Here is a 27,976-nt window from a genome sequence, read left to right as displayed (position 1 = left end):
TATTTCAAACTTTAATTATTTTCAAATTGTGCCAAAAAATACAAAACCCATCCAATGCCTATAAACACCATACAAACTAGACAAACAAACAAAATAACACAACACATATATTTAGAAAGATACATTTACAGCATAGAGAACAGTTCAGAAAAGACAAATCAAAGTATTTACACTCCATTTCCAAAGCTGTACAAACCATTAACATTTCCCTTAAGATTCTCCAATGTACTACAAACCTAGCGCAGCGACAAGACTGAGGTAGCCAGAAAAAAAGGTAGAAAGATGAAAAATATAAACAAAGAGAGAATGGCGGCGCTGTTGTCCAGTCTAGCCGAGGGATAGATAGGGGATACCTAATGTCATTCTTTAGGAGACCCAAAACCTCCAGCATCAATTTACATAGATTTACTCTGCTCTCACGACAAAGTCTCAGCATTTAAGAGGATATTCCCCAACTGAAGCCTGCCTCTGCCTCTGCCTCTGTGTGCCTTCCTTCTGAATAAGTAACTATTTATTACATTCCTGGGTATGAGTGGTTTAAATAGATCCATGTTCTGCATCCTCTGTGTATTTTACAAATCATTACCTAGTCATGAATCCTGACTGAAGCTAAGCCTGCTGATAGGAACACTTGGCACACCTTTCTTACACTGGACTGTATAAGACCCTCTTTCTACAAAACCTACAACATTCAACTGTCTTAAGTGGGGACAAATTCAACCTATCGTACAGTATTTATATTATTCAATCAAAACACATGGCATCAAGAGAGGAAAGGGGGGAAGAAAGCAGTGAGCTATTATAAATACAGAATCATTTTTCAAACAAGAACATCGTTCATCTGTGAATGTCCTCAGATGAAGCCAGATATGCCACCATTTTGAAAGCCCTGCCCACACAGGCTCCCATTGCCTTACTGAGCTCACAGTGGACAGAATATTGCTACAATGTTTTTGTACCTTTACCAGATCGTCTTAACATTATTGACACTGGAACAAGTACAAGCTGTATTCAGGAAAGGTTTCTTTTCCTTGGAGGTATGCCTTCCCCTCCTCCTCATTCCCCTTCCCTTCCTACGCAACCCCTAAGTCTGTCTGTCTCTGTCTGCCTGTCTGTCCACTGTGAGCTCGTCCAGCATGCCAAACACAGATCCTCTCCTAACTCAAGCACCATGGCCTTTCCGCCAAAGGTAAAGACAACGATGAAAGCATTAATGTGTTAGGAAAGCAGAGACAAGCTACAAAATACACTATGAACACATATAAAACTGTTAATATACAGCCATTTAAGAAGAAAAAAATGAATTAATGAAATCTGTACAGAATGATTAAATACAGTGATCAATATACATTCCTGTGTATGGAGACCAATGATTCACTTTTGTATTAAGAACATAAAATATAAACAAATATGACATATTTGATTTGAAACCTAACTACATGTCAAGACGCAGAGATCCAGCACCAGCTGTTCTATTGGTCTTTGATGTTACACATCATTTTGCATTTAACGCTTGTCTATCTTACAAAAATAATCTGTAGTTTAAAGGTGGGAAAGGTAGGAGAAGACAGAAGGGTTCTTTGTGATGTTAGCCACCGACTTTGAGCAGTCAGATACTGTTTATTAGCTAAGAGGGAGAAGTGTCGGTTGGTCCAATGGAAAGTTCTGCTTCCTCCCAGAGTGGGGGACAGAGACAGATGGGAGGAGTTGCCATGGCATCAAACCTATGGGCACTTCCTGCCCCCAGATTGCAGTAAGAGCAGATGGGGGACCCTGTTAGTCCCTGAACCAATGAGTGGGAGGCCCTGAGATGGAGGAGACTCACTCCCTCACAGCAAAAACACGGAACGAGCCACCCTCTGGATTGCTCTTACTGCAAAAGAGAAGTGAGAGAGACGGTTACATTGAGCATTCATTCATCAACTCAAACAGTTAACCAATGTCCTTTCAACTCATTACTAAGATAAAGTGACATAAATCTAAAGATAACTACAATAATATAAACCATATTTGTTATTAACTCAGTAGTGGAGAGGCCTTGAAGGCCTGCCAATCTCAGTAATGCCAGGATGATGCCCGTCCCATTGGCATCAAATTGGCTGCAATTACCTGCAGAGGGAAGCACTGAGTCTGCCGCCGACAGCTTTTCCATCCCCGGGTAAATGGATAGGCTGTGATTATTTCCTCCTTATTAAAGAACCGTCCACCCAACCAGCTACGTGTACGCCCCACTTCCTAACAGCTGGGTCATCACTTGGACAGAAGTCAACCTCTGGATCAGTCTCTATCACACCAGGGGTTGACTGTGTATGGCCATGGTTGTAATACCATACTGTTCCCTGTCACTGACAGCCCATGTCCTCACTCACACTAAGGTCACGGTGAGGCTCCCAGGTAGGGGACCCTTGATTTCAGCATTAGATTTCACTGTACTCTAGCTCAGCTGATTTTGGCCATGCAGCACTTTGCACACTCCATTGAATATCCGGGTAAAATAAGCAAAGAGTTCATGTGTGGGCCGTCCGCACACCAAACCACACCATTACTCTTGCACCCCTGTGTGCCAAACATGGACTTGGCGCCAATGGCTTCCGTGCTTGAGCGCTAGACCTCTGTCTGACAGGGGAGGGGTGTGTGAGGGAAGGGTAGGGAGAGGGCAGGGAAGGGTATTTTACAGGGGAAGAGGAGGGTAAGCAGGCACCCACCTCTCTGACTGGATGCCGTTCTTCAGGACGCCAACATAACTCTTCTTCTTATCCAGGGCCAGGACGTCCACGTAGCCCCCGCCGGCTTGGATCACCCCGGCATGGATGGCTGCTCGGCAGATACTGGAGCGCTGAGGGAGGGGAGATCAGAAGAGAGGGTTCATTATAATTCTCATGATATCAGATACAGCAATCATGGCTTATTATTCCATTTCACCATATCAGTAAAGCGTCTTGTATTAGGTACAGCACAGGCACATACAGTGCACAGAGCCACACCAAATACAGTCAATGTATTCGTTTCCAGAGCATTCAATATGTACAAATCCTATACATGTACATATGCATGACAATAGCAAGGCTGAAGCCAGGCACATCATTATCAGGATGTAAACTGCTGCCCCACTCTGGATTACAGATGACAGACAGCAGCAGAGAGCTGTACACTCCACACATGGTTCTGAGGCAGGGCATGGTGCCTCCTGTCCCCCAGTCCGAAGCACTGAGTCTGGCTCCAGTGTGTCAGACCCTGGTTCCTTATCACTAACCTGGAAGCTCATTCATCATACTCCATCACACTGGTCTAGCCTAACACAGGCCACATTCAAGGGACTTCTGTCATGTCAATATAGGCCTGTTCCTCTTCTCCTGCTGTGTTTTGCTGTGTGTTGGCACTGTGAGTGTTTAAGTGTTAGAATCAGGCTCTGCCCTTACAAAATTCAGTCATTAGGCCCTGTTTGAGATCTCTGGGAAACTGCTGTGTCTAGTTGGACTACATCTAAGTGAAATAATGTTGGGGAAAAACAAGAGTCAACAAGTTCATTCGAGGCAACAACACTTAAAACATCAACTTCATGTAACTGGGTCAATGTAGGTCCAAAATGGTTCCCAGGGGAGCGTCATTATTTGTTTCGCTCCTTTCATCCACTGCAGTCTCACATTAGCTTACACATGCAACTTGCAACTTAGGTCAGAGGTGATTTTAGAATGACATATGGCGTGTCTCCAATGGCATATTATTCTCTATATACTGCACTCCTTGTCACTAGAGTTGTATGTGTCTCTGGTCAAATGTAACGCTCTGTATGGAGTATAGTGTATCACTTGAGATTTACCCTCGGGTCATTAGGAAGTGAAAGAGGTGATCTGACAGGAACTGAGGTGATGTGACAATAATGGAGGTGACAGTGTGTCCCACTGCTCCTCCCTCTCTGAAACTGGTCCTAAAGCCCTCTCCTGACAGTCCCATGCCTCAGACCTCAGGCCTCAAGCATGCAATCTCTGGGCCAGTTATGAGTCAGTTAATCCACCAGTCAGGGCTGAGCAGCTGTGTGTGGTCGAACTCAGCACTGGGAGAGACATTACTGGCGACCATTACCAGGCCTGCATCACCAGTGCTCCCATTCCAACTATGTTCACGCCGCTATTCAGAAGTTGCTCGTGGTCGCCTCAGGCCACAGTCTCTTAAGTGCTCAACGGGGCTAGACCGCACTCATCTGCTGTCCAACATAAATCCGCTCAGTGTTCCAGTCAGATACAGTTCTCTGGGGAGCAGACACACTGAGGTGTATCTGTCTGGCAGGCCCAGTGGGGACAAACGTTTTGTCCTCTGTCAGTATGACCTCTCAGCCTTTCAGCGTGGTCAGGATGATAGGACAGGCATGGTGAGGATAGGACATGCATGGTGATGCCATTCTGGTATACCCAGTGACTAGGTCCAGCACTTACATCTGTGTAGAAGCTGTTCCCAACCACCGGAGCCCAGTAGGATGGCTCGTTCTTGCAGTTGGCAGGACAGAACACTCTGAGGGAGAGACACATTGAGATTGCATTATTATTGGCAAATACAATTGAATGGGTGACCCACGGTTTATGTTGCAACAATGAGAAATGCAGGATTTATGCAAGAATTTGCCATTTAGCTAAATGTAATGTATGTCATGTTATGAATAACCCCAACACATTTTCCATAGAACTTCTGTAGAACAGAGGAAAGACTGACGCTTCCTTCTAGCAGAGTCTGCATGTTTAGGAGATTCCAGTGGTTTTATAATGGAGGTTTAAAGCATTTGTCCCAGAGCAGGAATCTGACTCTAATTAGATTTTGCTTACAAAGCAAAGCCCTTAATTCACAAGTCATCACTTCTTGTTTTGCGTGTGAAATATGGTGGGGGGGAGAGGAGCTGGGCACCTTGGGCAGTTGGAGTTGGGCTTCTTGAAGGGGCAGATCTCCGCCACTGTTGCATAGCAGTCCACTGATTGTCCTGTGGTACAGAGAGGAGACATACGCCATCAACAGCTGCAAAAGTCATCAGGTGAAGAAACAAGGGTGTGCATGCTCCACTTATTCTGGAAAAAGTGTGACTTACTTTCCACTTTGGCCACCACAAATGCATTGCCGGCTTTGTATTTACTGTAAAGAGATCAAAGTCAGGCATTAGAAGAGCATTACATTTCAGGAAATCATTCATTTCACAAAACATGAATGAGCATAGCAGGCAGAATGACGACAGAAAATAAAGACAACCAGAAATATCTACCTGAATGACTCAATGCCGTTCTTTGTTGCCTTGACAAAGAATGGCAACTTGTCTTTCCTTGTAGTGTCCACCAGACCACCATTGTTATTGATGATGCCATAGTGCATAGCAGCACGACAGATACTTGATTGCTAGAAAAATATAAAAATAATCCTTAGAAACACATTCAGGCATACAAAATGTATAGTGTGAAATGTTGGACTTCAGTGTGAGACTCACCACATCATAGAAGAGCACCCCCCACACTTTCCCTTTCTTGTTCTGGCAGTTAGCAGGGCAGTTGAATCTGTTGCAGGTTGCTCCCTTGCACTTGTCACGCATTTTGGTCTCACACTTGATGTTTTGAGCTGTGGGAGACAAATAAATTACTGGTCAATAAGGGATCTCAGTGGCATTCCTTACCAAACAATACATTCAAATAGACAACTCTGAAAGCCCCCAACCACGATTCCCACTAGTCAAACTCACCCAGGAAAGTGCTGGTGGGAGCCTTGGGAGTGGAGGGCTTCTTGGGAGCAGCAGGCTTGGGTTTGGGTCTGGGGACAGGCTTGGTGGTGGTGCGGGGTGACATGGGAATCTGAGCTTTCTCCACCTCGTTCATATCCTCAGTCTCAGAACGCTGAGAGTCTCCCTTGAAGCAGAGGTTGTCCCTGCAGCTTCCTCCGTAGCTAGGAGGGCACTGGGAGCATGGGCGGCCATGTTGGTAAGGGGCCTCTCCGATCCAGTTACCCCTGGGGAGGAGGAAGGAGCACAGTGGTCAGTTTGACTGACTGGAAACTAATCAGCACTCAGCCATCACAGCACATGGCCTTGTAATTATTCACGTGTTCTTTGCACATTATCACACACTCTTAAATCCCTGAGTCCAGCTGGATAGTGAAAACCCTCCTGCTCTCCCTCTGGAAGTGAAACGAGGTCTGTCTGGAATATTCTGCTTAGGACCTGTTTCTCTTTCCCCTTCCTTTATTATTTTTGTATTTGAACTTCTGCTGGAATTTCAGCATGGCCTCAATGTGTCATGAAATACTTCTCAGACAGACACTTTAACTGTAACATTAGACAGAACAATTCATACCCTGACATGTGCCCTCAAAAGCGTTTGGTATTAGGTAAACACCCCATGTGGTGGTAAGAAGTATGTAAAACAGAACACTGGAGACGTGATGTGTGAATGAGTGGGGAAATTAGAGTAACGTTAGTGAGTTGGTCTTACTTGGGGGAGTAGTTACAGACGAGGTAAACAGCGTTCTCCCAGATCTCCCCCCACACGTTCATCCTGGGACACACGTGAACTGCACACCCCACACGACTAGTGGTGGCCCAGACCAGCTGCAGAGAAGACAACACTTCCATTAACATTGTTATTATAAAAGGACATTCGCATTGCTGACTCGTTGTTCTTTCTATGACCACACATCCATCTCCACCGATACAGTTCCTCAGCTCCACATAAAAGTGCAGACAACTATACTAGCTGAAACTATTTGATTTGGAGCCCTGCAGCTCTGCAGCCTTTGAAAGGGCCTGTCATGGGTGGCTATGGAGATCTGAGAAAAGCCTCACAGACAAATCGGTAGGAAGCACCATGTCACTGTAGACTTCTCTCTTTCTTTTTTCTTTTTTCTCACTCTTCTCGCCCCTCATAGATCCCTCATTACTGCCACAGGAAGTGGCTCCCAAGCTGGGGTTTAGAGGCAGATTGATGGGGCCCCTGAGATAGACGTCGAGTGTGACCACAGTTTGTTTCCTGCGACATTCTGTGATCATTCTCATGATCCAGTTTAATAATGTAAATAAATGATACTGGCAGTAGCTCGGACCGAACAAAGACAACTCTGGACAGACCCACTTCCTCTGTCAATATGGAGAGGTAGTTAAATCAAATCAAATCAAATCTAAGTTTATTGGTCACGTGCCCGCATACGTTACAGTGAAATGCTTGCTTGCTAACTCTCCTCAACAATGCAGTACAATAAAAGTATCAATCAAGAATCAAATGCCAAATACAAAAGTGAAAAATAGTAATACAGTTTTTTTTTCACAACTTAAATGTAAGCTACAGGCAGCACCTATGGATTTGACACCAGGGCAGTTCTACTACTGAGAGCTTGATACGTGACTCCAATACCAATCTTTCCCCCTGTACCCCTAATTCTTCCCTCTATTTCTCTCTCTCTGACTCTCACTCCCCCCCCCCATCTTTCAGGAATGTGTTTCCCTTTCCTGGGCCAGTGAGAGGCCACAGGCAGTATTGACTTAGAGACAATGACTCCGCATAGACACCACACTGCTACACCACTACAGCATACACAGAGATGTGATGATGAGGTCTGGAGCCTGTGGTAAAGCTCTGTCTCATCCCAGAGAGAGACTGTGAGGATGCTGACCAGAGGGGCTAGCATAACCTAGCTTTGCAGTGTTATGGTAGGGATTGGACCCCAACTATGCTACGCTACACTAGCATTCCTAGAAAATTAAAGGCAAAAACAAGGAGAGGGTGTTCAGACCTGGCATTGTTCCCCCCATTCCTGCATTACATCTTCAAAGGAATCCAGGTCAAACACAGAGATGATTGGTGTGTCTGGGAAGTGTTTCCAGATGCTAGCGACCTGGTTTCCCGTGTGAAGTATGCAGATGCAGGAGGATGTGTCGGGCTATTTTCACAAACCCATCCCAGCTACAAAGTAAAGTCTATGAGGAGAGGAGGCCAATTCTCCCTCTTCATCCCCCCCTTGAACACTGCACAGGCTTATACACAGATCATCTATATTAGTTCAAAGGAAACCTGTAAAAATACAATTTCATATGGAATTAGATCCAAATGTGGTTTGCTGTTCATTGTAGAACTGTTGAGGGTAGTACTCGCTCCAAACTCAGAAACCCCACCCCCTTTCTCCCCCAGCCAAGACTCACCTGGGTGTAGTGGGTGCACATGGGCCCTGAGCAGCGGTCGGGACACCAGGGATTGCACTCATGTTGGTAGGGGTAGGTGTAGTCCTTCACCTCATCATACCAGGCCTGGACGTGGTAGGCCGGGGAGCGGTATCTGCAGACACAGAGGGAGCAGCATCAGCCTCAGCAGCACAGAGAGCTCATACAGGAGGATCTCCAGCTGCCAGGGCCATTTGAGGAATATCTGAGGGGGCTGCCAGGTGCTTTGGCTGGGCTTGAGACACACTGCAACAGCCTTCCCTCAGGCTCCCCTCTGGCCTCCACTGATTAGTCCGGTTCTGACCTAGCAGGCACACAGACACACTCACAGTCTGTTTCCCTCCAACACTGGGGAACTCAAGCCATGCTGAGAAAAAATTACAAAAACTAAACATGGCTCCACAGCCTGTCGAATCAATTATGGTCCTTTATTGTAAACATCTCTTTTTACGGTACTGAAAAGTGCTGAGACTACAAACTGGCAGCGGAGAGGGAGATAAACAGCCCTGGCCGGTGTTGGCATCAGAAGAGAGAGAAAGGGAGAGAGGGGGTCTGTGAGAGGGAGGGGGTGTCTGTGAGAGAGGGGGGAGAGGGGGTCTGTGAGAGAGGGGGGGAGAGAGGGAGAGAGGGGGTCTGTGAGAGAGGGGGGGAGAGAGGGAGAGAGGGGGTCTGTGAGAGCGAGAGCGAGCAGATTCCTGGAATGGCACCTGCTCACGGAGCCCTCCAATGTCATACACAAAGAGCCCTCCAATGTCATACACAAAGAGCCCTCCACTGTCATACACAAAGAGCCCTCTACTGTCATACACAAAGAGCCCTCCACTGTCATACACAAAGAGCCCTACTGTCAGGCTGCAATGCTCTGAACACCCTAACAAACACACAGCACAAATATACCCAGCATTATGAACACCTTCCTAATATTGAATTGCACTCCCCCCTTTTGCCCTCAGAACAGCCTCAATTTGTCAGGGCATGGATTCTACAAAGTGTCAAAAGCTTTTCACAGGGATGTTGGTCCATGTTTTAAATGTCTTAATTTGAGTCATTTAGCAGACGCTCTTCTCCAGAGCAACATACAGTTAATGCATCCATCTTAAGATAGTTAGGTGGGACAACCACATATCACAGGGACAGAAAGTATATTTTTCTTCAATAACGTAGTTATCAGTAGAGTCAGAGCTAGAAGGGGGGTGGAGCGTGTGTGGGGGGTGTCACATAATTTTTTTGTGGGTGGGGGGAAGAGGGGGGTGGGTCAAGGTGAGGAGGAGGATTATTTAAGATACTGTTTGAAGAGCCTAAAATATTATTATGTGTCAGCCCAATTGAGACCTCTGGTGTGTTGGTGCAATTCAGAATACGAATCCAAATGGAAAGACATTCAGACTACTTTGACAGAGATACACATAGTCAGTTTGGGGAAATAAGGACATGGTAATAGAAATATACAATAGACAAAATCAGTGGATTAATTTCTCTCTGAAGTCATGGTTTAGGGCAGTTAAGCAAAATTATTTAGACAGAGGTCAAACTGCTGAGTTGGCCCGTATACGACCCCAGCTTCATCCCTGCAACTCGGGACAGCAGATTTAAACAATGGACGCAGAAAGGCATCACATCATTCAGTACAATTACAAGGAATGGGGACCTAGAGAACTTTCAGGACCTAAGTAAAAAAACATGGCTTGGATCAACAAGATTTTTACAGATACTTACAAGTACGACACTATATCTTAAGGGAAATAAAAGTGATTGACCCTCGAGCAGCTATTTCCAATCTTTACTTGGGTATTCAATCCTCAAAGAAACAATCAAACTACAGTGCCTTGCGAAAGTATTCGGCCCCCTTGAACTTTGCGACCTTTTGCCACATTTCAGGCTTCAAACATAAAGATATAAAACTGTATTTTTTTGTGAAGAATCAACAACAAGTGGAACACAATCATGAAGTGGAACGACATTTATTGAATATTTCAAACTTTTTTAACAAATCAAAAACTGACAAATTGGGCGTGCAAAATTATTCAGCCCCCTTAAGTTAATACTTTGTAGCGCCACCTTTTGCTGCGATTACAGCTGTAAGTCGCTTGGGGTATGTCTCTATCAGTTTTGCACATCGAGAGACTGACATTTTTTCCCATTCCTCCTTGCAAAACAGCTCGAGCTCAGTGAGGTTGGATGGAGAGCATTTGTGAACAGCAGTTTTCAGTTCTTCCCACAGATTCTCGATTGGATTCAGGTCTGGACTTTGACTTGGCCATTCTAACACCTGGATATGTTTATTTTTGAACCATTCCATTGTAGATTTTGCTTTATGTTTTGGATCATTGTCTTGTTGGAAGACAAATCTCCATCCCAGTCTCAGGTCTTTTGCAGACTCCATCAGGTTTTCTTCCGGAATGGTCCTGTATTTGGCTCTATCCATCTTCCCATCAATTTTAACCATCTTCCCTGTCTCTGCTGAAGAAAGCAGGCCCAAACCATGATGCTGCCACCACCATGTTTGACAGTGGGGATGGTGTGTTCAAGGTGATGAGCTGTGTTGCTTTTACGCCAAACATAACGTTTTACATTGTTGCCAAAAAGTTCAATTTTGGTTTCATCTGACCAGAGCACCTTCTTCCACATGTTTGGTGTGTCTCCCAGGTGGCTTGTGGCAAACTTTAAACGACACTTTTTATGGATATCTTTAAGAAATGGCTTTCTTCTTGCCACTCTTCCATAAAGGCCAGATTTGTGCAATATACGACTGATTGTTGTCCTATGGACAGAGTCTCCCACCTCAACTGTAGATCTCTGCAGTTCATCCAGAGTGATCATGGGCCTCTTGGCTGCATCTCTGATCAGTCTTCTCCTTGTATGAGCTGAAAGTTTAGAGGGACGGCCAGGTCTTGGTAGATTTGCAGTGGTCTGATACTCCTTCCATTTCAATATTATCGCTTGCACAGTGCTCCTTGGGATGTTTAAAGCTTGGGAAATCTTTTTGTATCCAAATCCGGCTTTAAACTTCTTCACAACAGTATCTCGGACCTGCCTGGTGTGTTCCTTGTTCTTCTTGATGCTCTCTGCGCTTTTAACGGAACTCTGAGACTATCACAGTGCAGGTGCATTTATACTGAGACTTGATTACACACAGGTGGATTGTATTTATCATCATTAGTCATTTAGGTCAACATTGGATCATTCAGAGATCCTCACTGAACTTCTGGAGAGAGTTTGCTGCACTGAAAGTAAAGGTGCTGAATAATTTTGCACGCCCAATTTTTCAGTTTTTGATTTGTTAAAAAAGTTTGAAATATCCAATAAATGTCGTTCCACTTCATGATTGTGTCCCACTTGTTGTTGATTCTTCACAAAAAAATACAGTTTTATATCTTTATGTTTGAAGCCTGAAATGTGGCAAAAGGTCGCAAGGTTCAAGGGGGCCGAATACTTTCGCAAGGCACTGTATATTAAACAGAAACGGGAGGAGGAACTTAACATTGAAATAACTGATGAAACATGGTTGAACATATTAGAGACTCAAAGCTCCACCAACTCAAGGTCATGGAGAGAATTCAATTGGTAGAATGTTATACTTTTCTTCATAACACCTAAACTGAAATCAAAAGAGACTGGCTCCCTACACCCTTGTTGGAGAGAATGAGGGCTATCAAGGGTGGATCACTCTCATATCTTTTGGTTCTGCCCCGCAATCAAAACTTACTAGGGAGAAATAAGATCTAACATTGGAAAATTATGGGATTTGACATAGAACAAACATTGATTTCTTTGTACTTGGGTGAAATACCTGACAACTTACACAATAGAGAAAAGTACCTCTTGAAGGTCCTACTGGCAGCCAGTAAAAAGGCTATCACTAGAAAATGGCTACAAAAAGACCCTCCCACAGAGACACAATGGATAGACATTGTAAGAGAAATACACCACATGGAGCGTATGACCTTTGCTTTAAGAACTCAACAGAAGAGAGGTCAGGAATACTGGGGAAAATGGGTTTCGTACTTGAAAATGGTCTAATTCAAAGATGATGTCAATGTAACTACTCTGATGAATGTATGATACGCTGTAACTGACAGATCTTTTTTTGTGGTTCTTTTACTTTATTTGTACTTTCTTTGTGTTCCTCGATAATAATAAAAAAAGTATTTGATAAATAAAAGTATTTGATACACTGCCGATTTTGCAGGTTTTGCTACTTACAAAGCATGTAGAGGTCTGTCATTTTCATCATAGGTACACTTCAACTGAGAGACAGAATCTAAAACAAAAATCCAGAAAATCACATTGTAGGATTTTTTAAATATTTTTTATTTTATTTTTTACCCCTTTTTCTCCCCAATTTCGTGGTGTCCAATTGTTTTTTTAGTAGCTACTATCTTGTCTCATTGCTACAACTCCCGTACGGGCTCGGGAGAGACGAAGGTTGAAAGTTATGCGTCCTCCGATACACAACCCAACCAAGCCGCACTTTTCTGAACACTTCTTAACAGGCAGTTATCCCACTGTTCCGAGGCTGTCATTGAAAATAAGAATTTGTTCTAAACTGACTTGCCTCGTGAAATAAAGGTAAAAAAAATAGTAATAATAATTTTTAAACACAGCGGGCATCCAACCCGGAAGCCATCCGCACCAATGTGTCGGAGGAAACACTGTGCACCTGGCAACCTTGGTTAGCGCGCACTGCGCCCGGCCCGCCACAGGAGTCGCTGGTGCGCGATGAGACAAGGATATCCCTACCGGCCAAGCCCTCCCAAACCCGGACGACACTAGGCCAATTGTGCGTCGCCACACGGACCTCCCGGTCGCAGCCGGTTACGACAGAGCCTGGGCGCGAACCCAGAGTCTCTGGTGGCACAGCTGGCGCTGCAGTACAGCGCCCTTAACCACTGCGCCACCCGGGAGGCCCATTGTATGATTTTTAAGTATTTAATTTGCATTTTATTGCATGACATAAGTATTTGATCACCTACCAACCAGTAAGAATTTTGGCTCTCACACACCTGTTAGTTTTTCTTTAAGAAGCCCCCGTGTTCTCCACTCATTACCTGTATTAACTGCACCTGTTTGAACTCGTTACCTGTATAAAAGACACCTGTCCACACACTCGATCAAACAGACTCCAACCTCTCCAAAATGGCCAAGACCAGAGAGCTGTGTAAGGACATCAGGGATAAAATTGTAGACCTGCACAAGGCTGGGATGGGCTACAGGACAATAGGCAAACAGCTTGGTGAGAAGGCAACAACTGTTGGCGCAATTATTAGAAAATGGAAGAAGTTTAAGATGACGGTCAATCACCCTCGGTCTGGGGCTCCATACAAGATCTCACCTCGTGGGGCATCAATGATCATGAGGAAGGTGAGGGATCAGCCCAGAACTACACGGCAGAACCTGGTCAATGACCTGAAGAGAGCTGGGACCACAGTCTCAAAGAAAACTATTAGTAACACACTACGCCGTCATGGATTAAAATCCTGCAGCGCACGCAAGGTCCCCCTGCTCAAGCCAGCGCATATCCAGGCCCGTCTGAAGTTTGCCAATGACCATCTGGATGATCCAGAGGAGGAATGGGAGAAGGTCATGTGGTCTGAAGAGACAAAAATTTAGCTTTTTGGTTTAAACTCCACTCACCGTGTTTGGAGGAAGAAGAAGGATGAGTACAACCCCAAGAACACCATCCCAACCGTAATGGAGGTGGAAACATCCTTCTTTGGGGCTGCTTTTCTGCAAAGGGGACAGGACGGCTGTACCGTATTGAGGGGAGGATGGATGGGGCCATGTATCGCAAGATCTTGGCCAACAACCTCCTTCCCTCAGTAAGAGCATTGAAGATGGGTCGTGGCTGGGTCTTTCCAGCATGACAATGACCCAAAACACACAGACAGGGCAACTAAGGAGTGGCTCCGTAAGAAGCATCTCAAGGTCCTGGAGTGGCCTAGCCAGTCTCCAGACCTGAACCCAATAGAAATTGCCCAGCGACAGCCCCGAAACCTGAAGGATCTGGAGAAGGTCTGTATGGAGGAGTGTGCCAAAATCCCTGCTGCAGTGTGTGCAAACCTGGTCAAGAACTACAGGAAATGTATGATCTCTGTAATTTCAAACAAAGGTTTCTGTACCAAATATGAAGTTCTGCTTTTCTGATAATAAAATGCAAATGAATTACTTAAAAATCATACAATGTGATTTTCTGGAGTTTTGTTTTAGATTCCGTCTCTCACAGTTGAAGTGTACCTATGATAAAAAGCGGGAGCTGCCTCCCAGGTGGCGCAGCGGTTAAGGGCGCTGTACTGCAGCGCTAGCTGTGCCATCAGAATCCCTGGGTTCGCGCCCAGGCTCTGTCGTAACCGGCCGCGACCGGGAGGTCCGTGGGGCGACGCCCAATTGGCCTAGCGTCGTCCGGGTTAGGGAGGGCTTGGTCGGTAGGGATGTCCTTGTCTCATCGCGCACCAGCGACTCCTGTGGCGGGCCGGGCGCAGTGCGCGCTAACCAAGGTTGCCAGGTGCACGGTGTTTCCTCCGACACATTGGTGCGGCTGGCTTCCGGATTGGATGCGCGCGGTGTTAAAAGGCAGTGCGGCTTGGTTGGGTTGTGTATCGGAGGACGCATGACTTTCAACCTTCGTCTCTCCCGAGCCCGTACGGGAGTTGTAGCGATGAGACAAGATAGTAGCTACTACAACAATTGGATACCACGAAATTGGGTAGAAAAAGGGGTAAAAAAATTTAAAAATAATTAAAAAAAAAAAAAAAAAAAGCGGGAGCTGCACTACCATATGCATCCAGAAGTTGGCTGGTTGTTCTTTTGGTGGTGGACCCTTCTTGATACACACGAGAAACTGTTGAGCATGAAAAAAACATCAGTGATGCAGTGCTTGACACAAACCGGTGCGACTGGCTCCTACTACCATAGCCTGTTCAAAGGCACTTAAATATCTTGTCTTGCTCATTCACCCTCTGAATGGCACACATACACAATCTGTGTCTTAATTGTCTCAAGGCTTAAAAATCCTTCTTTAACTTGTCTTCTCTCATCTACACTGATTGAAGTGTTTAACAAGTGACATGAATAAGGGATCATAGTTTTCACCTGGATTCACCTGGTCAGTCTGTCATGGAAAGAGCAGGTGTTCGTCATAATGTTTTGTTCACTCAGTGTACATCCACACACAACAGCCACACTACAGACTCACATAGACTCGGTAGCAGACAGCACAAAGCACAAAGTGTTTGTGTGTGCGTGTGCGTGTGCGTGTGCGTGTGCGTGTGTGTGTGTGTGTGTGTGTCATATTGTCTTACCTGCCCCAGTGAACAGCGAGGTTCTGACCGATGGACATGAGCAGGTCATTAGGTCCATGTTCCCACTGGCATGCCTCTGCCCAGTGAGTGGCTGACCTCTCCAGCTCATCATCCCAGACCTGGAAACACACAAATAACACTGTTAGAACAAAGTTGTAACACTAAAACTCACACATTTCAGTAACATTAATGACAGCAAAGGGGTCCACACTGTGACACACTCCAACATATGATCAGTGAACAGTGAGACAGACCCATCAAAACTACCTTCATCCATGACCATCTCCATAGCTAGACTTACCCCAGCTGCTTTAATATCAGGCCACCAGGTAGATCCCCTTCATATAATAACTGCTCCTCCTGTCTCCTCATAGCTACCTACCTAACCACAAGCCTCCTTTGTAGGCCTCTGCTAGCCCTCTTTCTTCCCAAGGAGCTGAAATTGATCTGGATACAAGTAAAACATTAGCTTTAGCCCAGGAAATGTGAGTGGAGCAACGCCTGGCCCCACTCCACTACAAATCCCCAGCAATCACAGCTGAATTAGGCATATTTCCTGAGCGGGTTTCTCTCTCTACTCATGGAAAAGAATGTGGAAAGATGGGATGCAACTCATCTCTGCCACCACTCTCACCACTAGGATATGGGGGAGGAGAGGACTGGTACAGTGTGGCACCTCACAGTGTCTCTCCTCAGTACATTTCCAGGCCATTGGTGGTCACCACCACACATACAAATACACACACATACATATGCATGCCCGTGACTATGCCAGCACAGCTATACCCCCAGTCCTGTCCTCAGAACCAGGCCTGGCAGAGAACAGAAAAGCAGGGCAGAGGGAGGCCTACCCTGTCTTCATTCACCCCTCTCTGCAGTGTCTGACTCCCAGCAGGTAGTGTAGAGTCAGTGTAATTATCCTCCTAGTAAGCCAGCTCCTCTCCAGGCTGCCAGCAGTTGACTACCATGAGCTCATCTTTTCCAGGAGAGAAGATTGTTGTCGTGTTGGGTTCTAGCTTGAAACATACTTATTCATGTTATGATACTAGAACTTATTAATTACTTTACATGTATAATGAATTAATATGTTGGGGTCAATGTAGGGTGGATAGAACCTAGGTGTAGGGGAAGTTACGAATAGAGACAAGGGGGAGTGCAGAAACTTTACATTCTGTCAAAACATGGTATTGTTAAAAATCATGGAGGCTAAGGAGGGAGGCAAAGGGCAAACAGTCTGGTTTCAGTCACTGTTAAGGTAGGACAGTTGAGGATTAGGGAGGAGCGAGGAATTGGGCCCGAGGTCAGGTCAGATGAAGTGAGAAGGAACAGTCCTATTACACACACATACAGTGCCTTGCAAAAGTATTCGGCCCCCTTGACCTTTTGCTACCTTTTGCCACATTTCAGGCTTCAAACATAAAGATATAAAACTGTATTTTTTTGTGAAGAATCAACAACAAGTGGGACACAATCATGAAGTGGAACGACATTTATTGGATATTTCAAACTTTTTTAACAAATCAAAAACTGACAAATTGGGCGTGCAAAATTATTCAGCCCCCTTAAGTTAATACTTTGTAGCGCCACCTTTTGCTGCGATTACAGCTGTAAGTCGCTTGGGGTATGTCTCTATCAGTTTTGCACATCGAGAGACTGAAATTTGTTCCCATTCCTCCTTGCAAAACAGCTCGAGCTCAGTGAGGTTGGAACTTCTGGAGAGAGTTTGCTGCACTGAAAGTAAAGGGGCTGAATAATTTTGCACACCCAATTTTTCAGTTTTCGATTTGTTAAAAAAGTTTGAAATATCCAATAAATGTCGTTCCACTTCATGATTGTGTCCCACTTGTTGTTGATTCTTCACAAAAAAATACAGTTTTATATCTTTATGTTTGAAGCCTGAAATGTGGCAAAAGGTCACAAAGTTCAAGGGGGGCGAATACTTTCGCAAGGCACTGTATACTTCCACACCCAGGAAGGTTCTAGCACCAGGCAGGGCCATGGCAACACCAGTGAGAGGAACCAATTAAGTTCCTGACTAGCAACAGAGATGTTGCTAAATTGTAATTACTTCACTTCTATGGCCTATTTATTGCCTTACCTCCTCACACCATTTGCACACACTGTATATAGACTTTTTTTCTCTCTATTGTTTTATTGACTGTACGCTTGTTTATTCCATGTGTAACTCTGTGTTTTTGTTTGTGTCACACTGCTTTATCTTGGCCAGGTCGCAGTTGTAAATGAAAACTTGTTCTCAACTGGCCGACCTGGTTAAATAAAGGTGAAAAAAGAAGAAATTACTGTATTGGCTGTCTAGATGTGCAAGGAGTAGACTGCGCCTAGTAGGAAGGTATAAATATTTATTCTTGTGTAATCCTATCTTTGTCTTTGCAGCTGTATGACCCAGTGGGTGAATAAACTTGGTTTGAGCTTTTTCTAGATGTCCATGAGTTTTTAATTCTGTTTGTTCAGAACCTAACAGTAGTAAAACCAAAACCCTCCCATTGAATGTGGAGCCTATAAACACTCACCTACATTATATCTCATAAACACAAGACCTTGGTATTTCCTGAGCAGCAGACTGATGCTGACGTTTACCTCCATCTCTCTGTACTATCTAGTAATAAAATATATTTGTCCTATTGCACATGTGTGTGGGGGGGGGGGGGGTCACGGCCAGCAGGGTCTGCCATTATCAACTCTGACGCAATTAGGGATTTTTCACCTTGTCGGCTCAGGGATTCGAATTAGCAACCTCTCGCTTTCTGGCCCAATGCTTGAACCGCTAGGCTACCTGCTACGCACCTGCTATTCATCAGCTTTCTGTGCCTCCAGCTAGGGAAACAACTTCCAACCCGTCACTTTCACCATGTATTCTACATGTAATAGAGGTTGTTGTGCTACTGTAGTGTGTGAATAGTGAGCCTCTTTACAGTGTGTTAACAGTGTATCTGTCAGGGTGTTGATAGTTAAAGCTACAGTACATACACTACTGTTCAAAAGTTTGGGGTCACTTTGAAATGTATTTTTTCTTAAATAAAAAGTAATTTTTTTGTCGATTAAAATAACATCGAATTGATATACAGTGTAGACATTGTTAATGTTGTAAATTACTATTGTAGGTGGAAACGACTGATTTTTAATGGAATATCTACATAGGCATAAGAGGCCCATTATCAGCAACCATCACTCCTGTGTTCCAATGGCACATTGTGTTAGCTAATCCAAGTTTATCAAGGATAATTAATCATTAGAAAACCCTTTTGCAATTATATTAGCACAGCTGAAAACTGATTAAAGAAGCAATAAATCTGGCCTGCTTTAGACTAGTTGAGTATCTGGAGCATCAGCATTTGTGTATTCGATTACACTCTCAAAATGTCCAGAAACAAATAACTTTCTTCTGAAACTCATCAGTCTATTCTTCTTGTGAGAAATGAAGGCTATTCCATGCGAGAAATTGCCAAGAAACTGAAGATCTCGGACAACGCTGTGTACTACTCCCTTCAACAGAACAGCGCAAACTGACCCTAATCAGAATAGATAGAGGAGTGGGAGGCCTTGGTGCACAACTGAGCAAGAGGACAAGTACATTGAGTGTCTAGTTTGAGAAACAGACGTCTCACAAGTCCTCAACTGGCAGCTTCATTAAGTAGTACCCGCAAAACACCAGTCTCAACGTCAATAGTGGAGAGGCGACTCCGGGATGCTGCCCTTCTCGGCAGAGTTCCTCTGTCCAGTGTCTGTATTCTTTTACCCATCTTAATCTGTTCTTTTTATTGGCCAGTCTGAGATATGGCTTTTTCTTTGCAACCCACCATTTTTAGCCTGTAATCGAACCCACAAATGCTGATGATCCAGATACTCAACAATCTAAAGAAGGACAGTTTTATTGCTTCTTTAATCAGAACAACAGTTTTCAGCTGTGCTAACATAATTGCAAAAGGGTTTTATAATGATCAGTTAGCATTTTAAAATGATAAACTTGGATTAGCTAACACAACGTGCCAGGAGTGATGGTTGCTGATAATGGGCCTCTGTATGTAGATATTCCATTAAAAATCAGCCGTTTCTAGCTACAATAGTCATTTATAACATTAACAATGTCTACATTGTATTTCTGATCAATTTGATGTTATTTTAATGGACAAAAAAATTGCATTTATTTTAAATACAAGGACATTTCTTAAGTGACGACCAAACTTTTGAACGGTAGTGTACATTTCAGGATTGCATGTCTCACCATGTACTCCATGTTGGATGCGGTGGGGTAGACTTGTCCCCTCAGTTTGTTGTGCAGTTGTAGAATCTCCCCGCGGTCTGTCCACTGGATGGCCCGTCGGGTCCTACTACCCACTGTGTTATCGGTGCTGTTCTGGTCATCCTGGTACCGGCTCAGTAGTTGCCGCAGCTCATTGGAGTCAGGCAGGAAGAGGGCAGCTCCTTCCCTGGCAGAGAGGACCAGGAGGTTTAGGGTGAGGGTGAGGGCAGAGAGCCAGCAGGGCATGGCAGCAGTCATCTCCGGTCTCTGGGACGGGTCTCTGGGCGTCTGTGTCTAGGGCTCTGGGCAGGCTGGGCAGACCACAGTGGGCAGCCTTGTGTGAGCTCTGGTCCTGAGCACAGCAGACACGATGCTGTGGGGAGAAAACACACTGTGAGCCGGCCAGCCAACAAAACAGGCTACAGAGCAAAGCACATGGCCAGACACCTTTATTTAACCAGGTAAGCTAGTTGAGAACAAGTTCTCATTTACAACTGCGACCTGGCCAAGATAAAGCAAAGCAGTGCGACACAAACAAACACAGAGTTACATATGGAATAAACAAGCGTACAGTCAATAACACAATAGAAAAAAAAGAACGTCTGTATACAGTGTGTGCAAATGGCGTGAGGAGGTAGGTAATAAATAGACCATAGTAGAGAAGTAATTACAATTTAGTAGATTAACACTGGAGTGATAAATGAGCAGATGATGTGCAAGTAGATATACTGGTGTGCAAAAGAGCAGAAAGTAAATAAAAACAATATTGGAATGAGGTAGGTAGATTGGGTGGGCTATTTACAGATGGACTATGTACAGCTGCAGCGATCGGTTAGCTGCTCAGATAACTGATGTTTAAAGTTAGTGAGGGAAATATAAGTCTCCAGCTTCAGCGATTTTTGCAATTCGTTCCAGTCACTGGCAGCAGAGAACTGTAAGGAAAGGCGGCCAAAGGAGGTGTTGGCTTTGAGGATGGCCAGTGAGATACACCTGCTGGAGCGCGTGCTACGGGTGGGTGTTGTTATCGTGACCAGTGAGCTGAGATAAGGTGGAGATTTACCTAGCATAGACTTATAGATGATCTGGAGCCAGTGGGTCTGGCGATGAATATGTAGCGAGGGCCAGCCGACTAGAGCATACAGGTCACAGTGGTGGGTGGTATAAGGGGCTTTGGTAACAAAACGGATGGCACTGTGATAGACTGCATCCAGTTTGCTGAGTAGAGTATTGGAAGCTATTTTGTAGATGACATCGCCGAAGTCGAGGATCGGTAGGATAGTCAGTTTTACGAGGGTAAGTTTGGAGGCGTGAGTGAAGAAGGCTTTGTTGCGAAATAGAAAGCCGATTCTAGATTTGATTTTGGATTGGAGATGTTTAATATAAGTCTAGAAGGAGAGTTTGTAGTCTAGCCAGACACCTAGGTATTTGTAGTTGTCCACATATTCTAGGTCAGAACTGTCCAGGGTAGTGATGCTAGTCGGGCGGGCGGGTGCAGGTAGAGAACGGTTGAAAAGCATGCATTTGGAAATCTGAGGTTTGTAGTTTTTCAACTCTTTGCCATTCCAATATACAGTGTAAATGGGGTCATATTGCTCTTCCTACGGCTTCCACTAGATGCCAACAGTCTTTATGTCACGTCCTTACCTTAGTTCCTTTTTTATGTCTCTATTTTAGTTTGGTCAGGGTGTGAGTTGGGGTGGGCATTCTATGTTTTCTATCTCTATGTGTTTGGCCTGGTATGGTTCCCAATCAGAGGCAGCTGGCAATCGTTGTCTCTGATTGAGAACCATACTTAGGTAGCCTGTTTTCCCATTTTGATTGTTTTATGTTTTGTGTGAGTACCTGACAGAACTGTTGCGTTTTGTTCTACTTCTGTTTTTGTTTCAGTGTTCCGGTTATAATAAACAACATGGACACTTACCACGCTGTGCATTGGTCCGACATTTCCTACTCCTCCTGGTCCTTTTTTGGTGGTGGATGATTCTCCTCTTCTGAGGAGGAGAATCGTTACAGAATCACCCACCACCAAAAAAGGACCAAGCAGAGTGGTAACCTGGAGCAGAGGGTTCTGGACTCCTGGACTTGGGAGGAGATACTGGAAGGCAAGGGACTCTGGGCACAGGCTGTGGAATATCGCCGCCCCAAGGAAGAGCGGGAGGCAGCGAAAGTTGAGCGGCGGCGATTTGAGGTAAGGCAGCGCAGCAGGCACGTTAGGCAGCCCCCCCCAAAAAATGTGGGGGGCACACGGGGAGTGTGGCAGAATCAGGTTGGAGACCAGAGCCAACTCCCTGTGCTTAACGTGGCGGGCGTCGTTCTAGTCGGGCACCGTGCTATGTGGTCAAGCGCATGGTGTCTCCAGTACGCGTTCTTAGCCTGGTGCGCTACATCCCAGCCCCCCGCAAGTGCGATGCAAGAGTGGGCATCCAGCCAGGGCGTATTGTGCCGGCCCAGAGTGTTTGGTCTCCAGTACACCGTGTCGGGCCAGGGTATCCTGCTACAGCACAGCGTGCTGTGTCTCCGGGGCGCTGGGTGGGTGCAGTTCGAATGTGGGTATTGAGCCTAAGGGAGAGGTGCGAATGGTATGCACCAGATCTCCAGTGCTCCCCCACAGCCCGGTCCATCCTGTGCCTGCACTCTGGAGGGTGCGGGCTAAAGTGGTCATCCAGCCTGGAGGAGTGGTGCCAAGGCTGCGCACCAGAGCTCCAGTGCTCCCCCACAGCCCGGTCCATCCGATGCCTTGTTTATCAAACGCGCTAACAAAAGAAGCTATTTGGACATAAATGATAGACATTATCAAACAAATCAAACAGTTTTAGAAAGAGTGGGTCCAGATTGTCTAGCCTGGCTGATTTGTACGGATCCAGGTTTTGCAGCTCTTTCAGAACATCTGCTATCTGGATTTGCGTGAAGGAGAAGCTGGGGAGGCTCGGGCAAGAAGCTGCGGGGAGGGCAGAGCTGTTGGCCGGGGTTGGGGTAGCCAGGAGGAAAGCATGGCCAGTCGTAGAGAAATGCTTATTGAAATTTTTGATCATCTTGGATTTATCGGTGGTGACCGTATTACCTAGCCTCAGAGCAGTGAGCAACTGGGAGGAGGTGCTCTTGTCCTCCATGGACCTTACAGTGTCCCAAAACCTTTTGGAGTTAGAGCTACAGGATGCAAATTTCTGTTTGAAAAAGCTAGCCTTTGCTTTCCTGACTGACTGTGTGTATTGGTTCCTGGCTTCCCTGAACAGTTGCATATCGCGGGGACTATTTGATGCAATTGCAGTCCGCCACAGGATGTTTTGTGCTGGTCAAGGGCAGTCAGGTCTGGAGTGAACCAAGGGCTATATCTGTCCTTAGTTCTACAGTTTTTGAAAGGGGCATGCTTATTTAAGATTGTGAAGAAATTACTTTTAAAGAACAACCAGGCATCCTTGACTGACGGGATGAGGTCAATATCCTTCCAGGATACCCAGGCCAGGTCAATTAGAAAGGCTTGCTCGCAGAAGTGTTTTAGGGAGTGTTTGACAGTGATGAGTGGTGGTCTGCGGACCCATAGCGGATGCAGGCAAGAAGGCAGTGATCGCTGAGATCCTGATTGAAAACAGCAGAGGTGTATTTGGAGGGCAAGTTGGTCAGGATAATATCTATGAGGGTGCCCATGTTTACGGATTTAGGATTGTACACAGTGGGTTCCTTGATGATTTTTGTGAGATTGAGGGCATCTAGCTTAGATTGTAGGACTGCGGGGTGTTAAGCATATCCCAGTTTAGGCCCCTAACAGAACAAACTCTGAAGATAGATGATTGGCAATCAATTCATTCCCTGGTGTCCAGGGCACATCTGGGAGCTGAGGGGGGTCTATAACAGGTGGCAACAGTAAGATACTTATTTCTGGAGAGATGCATTTTTAAAATTAGAAGTTCGAACTGTTTTGGCATAGACCTGGAAAGTATGACAGAACTTTGCAGGCTAACTCCTCCCCCTTTGGCAGTTCTATCTTGACGGAAAATGTTATAGTTGGGTATGGAAATCTTCTGATGTTAACATGCATGAAACCAAGGCTTTTTACGATTACAGAAGTCAACAAATGAGAGTGCCTGGGGACACGCAGGGCCTGGGTTAACCTTCACATCACACAAGGAACAGAGGAGGAGTAGGATGAGGGTACGGCTAAAGGCTATCAAAACTGGTCGTCTAGTGCGTTGGGGACAGAGAATAAAATGAGCAGATTTCTGGGCGTGGTAGAATAAATTCAGGGCATAATGTGTAGAGAGGGGTATGGTGGTGTGCGGGTACAATGGAGTTAAGCCCAGGCACTGAGTGACGATAAGAGAGGATGCATCTCTGGACATGCTGGTTATACTGGGTGTGGTCACCGCATGTGTGGGGGGTGGGACAATGGAGGAATCTGAGGCAAGTAGAGTGGGACTAGGGGCTCCGCAGTAAACTATAACAATGATAACTATCCAAAACAGTACACAAGGCATATTGACATTTGAGAAAGACATAAAGCGAGGCATAAAGCAATCACAGGTGTTGATTGGGAGAGCTAGCTAAGACAACAACGGGTAAGACATAAAAGCTAATCAGCTAAGACAACAACAACAGGTAAAATGGCGATGAATGGGCAGAGTGGGTCGGTTAACTACACACAGGGCCTGAGTTCGGGGCTAGGGCCGACAGATAAACAAAAAAATAAAAATAAACAAAATGGAGTACCGTGATAAATGAACAGTCCAGCAGGCATCAGCTATGTAGCCAAATGAGTGGTATTACTCCATATCAAAGGATACATTCTCTCTACAAGGCTTTCAGTAGTCAGACAATATCTCATAAATTTAATCTCCACATTGTACCTGATCATCTTCAGTTTGGCCCCATCCTTTCAAAGCTCTTTTCAGCTCTTTCATAATACAGCAATTAGCTGGGGATATCCTTTCAGATCCATAATAATGACTTCATTGTAATCTTCCATCGATTGCTCAACACGGTGACCAAGGAAATTCACTTTTATTCAGCCCTTTAGAATTATGATCTACAGTGGGACAAAAAAGTATTTAGTCAGCCACCAATTGTGCAAGTTCTCCCGCTTAAAAAGATGAGAGGCCTTCAACTATGACAGACAAAATGAGTAAAGAAAATCCAGAAAATCACATTGTAGGATTTTTTATGAAGTTATTTGCAAATTATGGTGGAAAATAAGTATTTGGTCAATAACAGAAGTTTATATCAATACTTTGTTATATACTCTTTGTTGGCAATGACAGAGGTCAAACGTTTTATGTAAGTCTTCACAAGTTTTTCACACACTGTTGCTGGTATTTTGGCCCATTCCTCCATGCAGATCTCCTCTAGAGCAGTGATGTTTTGGGGCTGTTGCTGGGCAACACGGACTTTCAACTCCCTCCAAAGATTTTCTATGGGGTTGAGATCTGGAGACTGGCTAGGCCACTCCAGGACCTTGGAATGCTTCTTACGAAGCCACTTCTTCGTTGCCCGGGCAGTGTGTTTGGGATCATTGTCATGCTGAAAGACCCAGCCACATTTCATCATCAATGCCATTGCTGATGGAAGGAGGTTTTCACTCAAAATCTCACGATACATGGCCCCATTCATTCTTTCCTTTACACGGATCAGTCGTCCTGGTCCCTTCGCAGAAAAACAGCCCCAACCCCCATGTTTCACAGTAGGTATGGTGTTCTTTGGATGCAACTCAGCATTATTTGTCCTCCAAACATGACGAGTTGACTTTTTACCAAAAAGTTATATTTTGGTTTCATCTGACCATATGACATTCTCCCAATCTTCTTCTGGATCATCCAAATGCTCTCTAGCACACTTCAGATGGGCCTGGACATGTACTAGCTTAAGCAGGGGGACACGTCTGGCACTGCAGGATTTGAGTCCCTGGCGGCGTAGTGTGTTACTGATGGTAGGCTTTGTTACTTTGGTCCCAGCTCTCTGCAGGTAATTCACTAGGTCCCCCCATGTGGTTCTGGGAATTTTGCTCACCATTCTTGTGATCATTTTGACCCCACGGGGTGAGATCTTGTATGGAGCCCCAGATCGAGAGAGATTATCAGTGGTCTTGTATGTCTTCCATTTCCTAATAATTGCTTCCACAGTTGATTTCTTCAAACCAAGATGCTTACCTATTGCATATTCAGTCTTCCCAGCCTGGTGCAGGTCTACAATTTTGTTTCTGGTGTCCTTTGACAGCTCTTTGGTCTTGGCCATAGTGGAGTTTGGAGTGTGACTGTTTGAGGTTGTGGACAGGTGTCTTTTATACTGATAACAAGTTCAAACAGGTGCCATTAATACAGGTAACGAGTGGAGGACAGAGGAGCCTCTTAAAGAAGAAGCTACGGGTCTGTGAGAGCCAGAAATCTTGCTTGTTTGTAGGTGACCAAATACTTATTTTCCACCATATTTTGCAAATAAATTCATTCAAAATCCTACAATGTGATTTTCTGGATTTTTTTCTCCTCATTTTGTCTGTCATAGTTGAAGTGTACCTATGAGGAAAATTACAGGGCTCTCTCATCTTTTTAAGTGGGAGAACTTGCACAATTGGTGGCTGACTAAATATTTTTTTGCCCCACTGTATCAGTAAACATAACTGCAGATATTTCTTTAAAGACATGAATTGTCCTTAATGGCCCTGGATGCCATAGTGATATATAATCTGGGTGGAAAGAGAGCAATCAGTCAGGTTCAAGAAGTCCATAATCTCTGTGAGCTCTCTCTGATACTCGTCTGGCTGACCTGCAAAATCAGGTCAGCCAGATTTAAAAAATCTAAAACAGTAGAGGGAGAGAGGGAGTAGTGAAGAACTACAGCAGAAAGGGTTATTAGTTAATGAGAGAGAATGATGGATAGAGAGATGAAAATAGAGGGAGAGAAAGCCAAATAAAGAGAGAGGGAGGAAGAGACAGATGTAGAGTTCTTTACTAAAACAGAAGATGTTAGTATGAAAATGAGGAAGTGTGTGGTTCTCATCCTCCTTTGCCACAGCACACAAGGCTCACAGGGCTCAAGGCAGGCTCCCAGGCTCAGCCTCAGCCACCACCCCATTGACCAGGAGAAGACAAACAGCAAGGCTACTAAATCAGCCGGCAGGAGAAGACATGGCAGAGAGGGAGAGAAGTAAAGAGAGAGAGCAGTCATGCCACTGCTCCATGCATCCTTCAATTCCTCCTCTCTCTCTCTCAGCCTGGAACTGCGGCTTGAGGTCTGACGGCCGGTCTGTGTCAACACACTGTCACAGAGCCAAGCAGCCCCAGCCAGTGATGGGAGCCAGCCCAACCATCCCACCACACCCCTCCTCTGGCCCTCTCTTTGTGTCCCTGCCTACCTTCCCACACCAGTCTTTATTTCTGGGCCTTTCTCATGATTCTCATGAATGTTATACCCGAGTGACAGACAGAGCAGCCAGCCAGCAGCCACACACACACACACACACACACACACACACACACACACACACACACACACACACACACACACACACACACACACACACACACACACACACACACACACACACACACACACACACACACGAGCCTGGTGGGCTCTCACCTGGTGGCTCTGCAGAAGCTCTTCTGTCCTATACTGCCCCCGATGTCAAACCCAGGAGTGTCACACATCAACACAACTCCCCTTGGACAGGTAGACAACACATGCTCCTAGGTAAACCTGACTCAAAATAGCTATATTATTGATATAAGCTACATACTGTATGCACAGTTTTCATTAAATTGTTCTCTAGGAATTGACACCTGAGATTGACATTATTTCACAGAAGTAGAAATGTGGACAGTGATGATGGCTGGAGCACTGCACTTGCATGTGTTATAACAATGTTCTAGACAATATTGAAATAAGTAGTGTTTCATGAGAAACTAATTAATTTACAACAGCATTAAATACATTCACATATTCTTATCAACTCTGAGCATTATAAAATGTTTGAACTCAGTAGCAGCCAAAAGCATAGAATTACATGGTGAATACATGTTGCAGAATAAATCTGATTAAATGTAGAAAAACATGCGAACCTCAATCACTGACAATTATCCGGGAATTATCCAAAAGCTTCAGCACCGGTTGAGTATTTCCCGTTTGCTAAATTGGTGCTGAAGTGGAGCTGTACTCGTTGGCTGCGGTCCTAGAGGGCAGAGTAACTTTGTGACTGTTGACTAACTTTACAGCGGCATCTCAGTGCTTTATATAGAGACCCCGCTGAACGAGCGA

At 45.0% G+C, this 27,976-nt stretch overlaps 1 protein-coding gene across 1 annotated transcript; it reads right to left on the bottom strand.

The window, feature by feature from the left end:
* Positions 1–27,938, bottom strand: LOC135559346 (cysteine-rich secretory protein LCCL domain-containing 2-like). The gene is made up of 13 exons (XM_064993519.1): positions 27,781–27,938; positions 19,718–20,108; positions 15,475–15,593; positions 8,159–8,291; positions 6,459–6,574; positions 5,714–5,976; positions 5,465–5,592; positions 5,246–5,376; positions 5,075–5,118; positions 4,897–4,969; positions 4,434–4,509; positions 2,706–2,836; positions 1–1,873 (listed from the first exon to the last, which is right to left on the bottom strand). Exons 2-13 carry the CDS (start codon positions 19,991–19,993, stop codon positions 1,822–1,824), a joined length of 1,542 nt encoding a protein of 513 aa, XP_064849591.1. The 5' UTR covers positions 19,994–20,108; positions 27,781–27,938; the 3' UTR covers positions 1–1,821.
* Between the last annotated feature and the right edge of the window lie 38 nt (positions 27,939–27,976).

The sequence above is a fragment of the Oncorhynchus masou genome, chromosome 2 (assembly GCF_036934945.1).
Source record: "Oncorhynchus masou masou isolate Uvic2021 chromosome 2, UVic_Omas_1.1, whole genome shotgun sequence".
In the NCBI taxonomy this organism is placed as follows: Eukaryota; Metazoa; Chordata; class Actinopteri; order Salmoniformes; family Salmonidae; genus Oncorhynchus; species Oncorhynchus masou.
This window is presented reverse-complemented; position numbering and strand designations above follow the sequence as displayed.

What these genes read in the sequence shown, in the direction of transcription:
- LOC135559346 (XM_064993519.1), bottom strand. Translation starts at nt 19,993, where the DNA reads ATGACTGCTGCCATGCCCTGCTGGCTCTCTGCCCTCACCCTCACCCTA. An exon ending in GTCTGTAACTACTCCCCCAA is followed by an intron (nt 5,977 to 6,458) that starts GTAAGACCAACT and finishes CCTCCTCCCCAG; the next exon opens with GGGTAACTGGATCGGAGAGG. An exon ending in TGTGGTGGCCAAAGTGGAAA is followed by an intron (nt 4,970 to 5,074) that starts GTAAGTCACACT and finishes TCTGTACCACAG; the next exon opens with GACAATCAGTGGACTGCTAT.